Here is a 2,016-nt window from a genome sequence, read left to right as displayed (position 1 = left end):
AATCCAAAATAAGGAGGGCAGAGGATAAAAAAAGAATAGAAGAAAGAGCAGTGGAGTAGACAAAGGGGACTGAAGGGGAGGGCTGGGATAGGGAAAGACAGTGCAGTGAATCTGACCTAGCTTTCCTGTGTACATGTGTGACTATACCACAGTGAATCTCATTATCATGCACATGCACAGGACACTAATTTTTTAAAACTATAAATAAATAGCAGAAATATCAGTCAAGTAGAAGGAAGGGAACATGGGGAGGGAGGAGGAGAGGAGAAGAGGAAGTACTGGGGACTGAATTTGAACAAATTATATTCCATTGCTTTTGTTATTATGTCAAAATGAATTCTATTATCACAGATAACTGAAAAGAACCAAGAAAAAAGTAATATGTATTTTGAACATTTTTGAGGTATTATATTAACACTTCCAGTGAGATTTGGCATAGCACCCATAGTCAAATTGATTTTATAGTAAAATATCTTAAATATGTTTATACAAAGCTGTCAGTTTAGGTTAGGTTTTGCTGCCAAGTCAATTCAGACCACATCAATGTTTTCCATCAAATGAGTCCCGCCCATTCCACCCCACAAATGGATTTTAACACTTCTGAGATTTCAAATTAGAAATAAGAATGTATGGGTCTGCAGTTAGTCACTCCACTTCATGTGAAAGAATCATCTTAGGCTCTGCTGACACTGAGTCCTGGGAAGAGAATTCAGCATCACCTGTTTTAGGCCTTAGAGTTAGCCGGTTTGTTGAAACTCAAGTTAGGGGGAACCAGAACCAAGGATTTGGCCTTGGAGCAGAAGCGTGTGGGAGCAAAGAGAAAGCAGAGGAAAGTGTGTCTGCCACAGAGATGCAGGAGTGGGCCTTCTTGAGCCATGGCTCTGAGCACTTCATCACTGGAGCTTCAGCCACAGAGGAGAAGCTGGAAGATGCAGGTCCTCTTTCAAATATGTTAGCTCCAAATGAGGCAGCTTAGAGTGAGTCTTGCTTCTCTGACTGTGAAATTTCTTCAAGAAGAGAAAGTGCCATTCTGCAGTTATCAGCAAGTCCCTGATTTGAAGTTATTAGTGGAGATTCAGACTCGAGCTCTAGCTTTCAGTCCCAGAATTGTGCAGTGGGTGCCGCAGTCTCTGCATGCATCTCTTTTCCAAAAAGTGATTTTCTCAGTCAGTCATATTGGTGCTGCTGACAGAAAGATCCTTCCCAACTTCATGGGGTTGAAGTGGTTTCCAGAGCTCCATCTTGGTTCTCTTGGACTAGGGGTGTTGCAGGGGAAGCCTAAGTATTGGAATTCAATAGTCCACAGGCCTCAGCTCTCCAGTCCTCAGGGGCAAAGCCTCTCACAAGTTCCTTTGTTAGGAAGAAGTTTGACTGGTTTAAGCAATTTGTAACCCCTGGTCATGTTTACCACCTCCATATTTCCTCTGAGGAGACTCTTGGGAGCTGTGTGCAGAGGCTGGATTTGGTGCAACACCACGGTGAGGAAGAGCGGGGTTGGTGGCATTACCATGCTCTTCACAGGGTACTTCACCCTCTGCTGTAGCCAAAGCTTCTGGCCTCTGAAGGTGTACTGGCATAAGTAAACTTGGCCTGGATACCACTGAAGCCAAAGCTTTGGAGCCTTGGGACCCAGGGTGATGCCTGCACAGATGGGAGAGGGACTCAAAGAATCCAGTTACTGAAATCTTAAAAAAAAAGTCATTTCCTTTGCCCACCTTCCACCAAAGCACAAATAAAAATCATATCAGAAAACATTTTATTCTCATTAAAGATCATATATTGATATTTGGAGGAGTGTTGGGGACTGGACCAGGATTTCATGCTCTGTCACTGGGCTACACTCCCATCCCTGAAACTGCCTTTTAAGTTTTCTGTAAAATTTCACTGCATTACTACAAATGAAGATTGTTTGTTTGAATTTTCTTCAAAGAATCTTATCCCTTGTGGGGGTTTTCTAATATAACCTATTATTTAAGACAGCTGTCCCAATGATATCTTTTTCCCCTATAAAAATGC

The 2,016-nt window shown here is 42.4% G+C and overlaps 1 protein-coding gene across 1 annotated transcript; it reads left to right on the top strand.

Annotated features, from left to right (window-relative positions):
* Nucleotides 1–625: 625 nt before the first annotated feature.
* Nucleotides 626–1,583, top strand: LOC113178283 (mitochondrial nucleoid-associated protein 1-like). The gene is made up of 3 exons (XM_077794845.1): nucleotides 626–935; nucleotides 1,156–1,354; nucleotides 1,454–1,583. Exons 1-3 carry the CDS (start codon nucleotides 626–628, stop codon nucleotides 1,581–1,583), a joined length of 639 nt encoding a protein of 212 aa, XP_077650971.1.
* The last annotated feature ends 433 nt before the right edge of the window (nucleotides 1,584–2,016 follow it).

This window comes from Urocitellus parryii, unplaced genomic scaffold (assembly GCF_045843805.1).
Source record: "Urocitellus parryii isolate mUroPar1 unplaced genomic scaffold, mUroPar1.hap1 Scaffold_511, whole genome shotgun sequence".
Classification (NCBI taxonomy): Eukaryota; Metazoa; Chordata; class Mammalia; order Rodentia; family Sciuridae; genus Urocitellus; species Urocitellus parryii.
This window is presented reverse-complemented; position numbering and strand designations above follow the sequence as displayed.

Excerpts from the sequence above, each read along its gene's own strand:
- LOC113178283 (XM_077794845.1), top strand. The coding sequence starts at position 626 with ATGTATGGGTCTGCAGTTAGTCACTCCACTTCATGTGAAAGAATCATC. Across the intron at positions 936-1,155 it reads GGAGAAGCTGGAAGATGCAG|TGATTTTCTCAGTCAGTCAT; the intron begins GTCCTCTTTCAA and ends TTTTCCAAAAAG. Across the intron at positions 1,355-1,453 it reads AGCCTCTCACAAGTTCCTTT|AGGCTGGATTTGGTGCAACA; the intron begins GTTAGGAAGAAG and ends AGCTGTGTGCAG.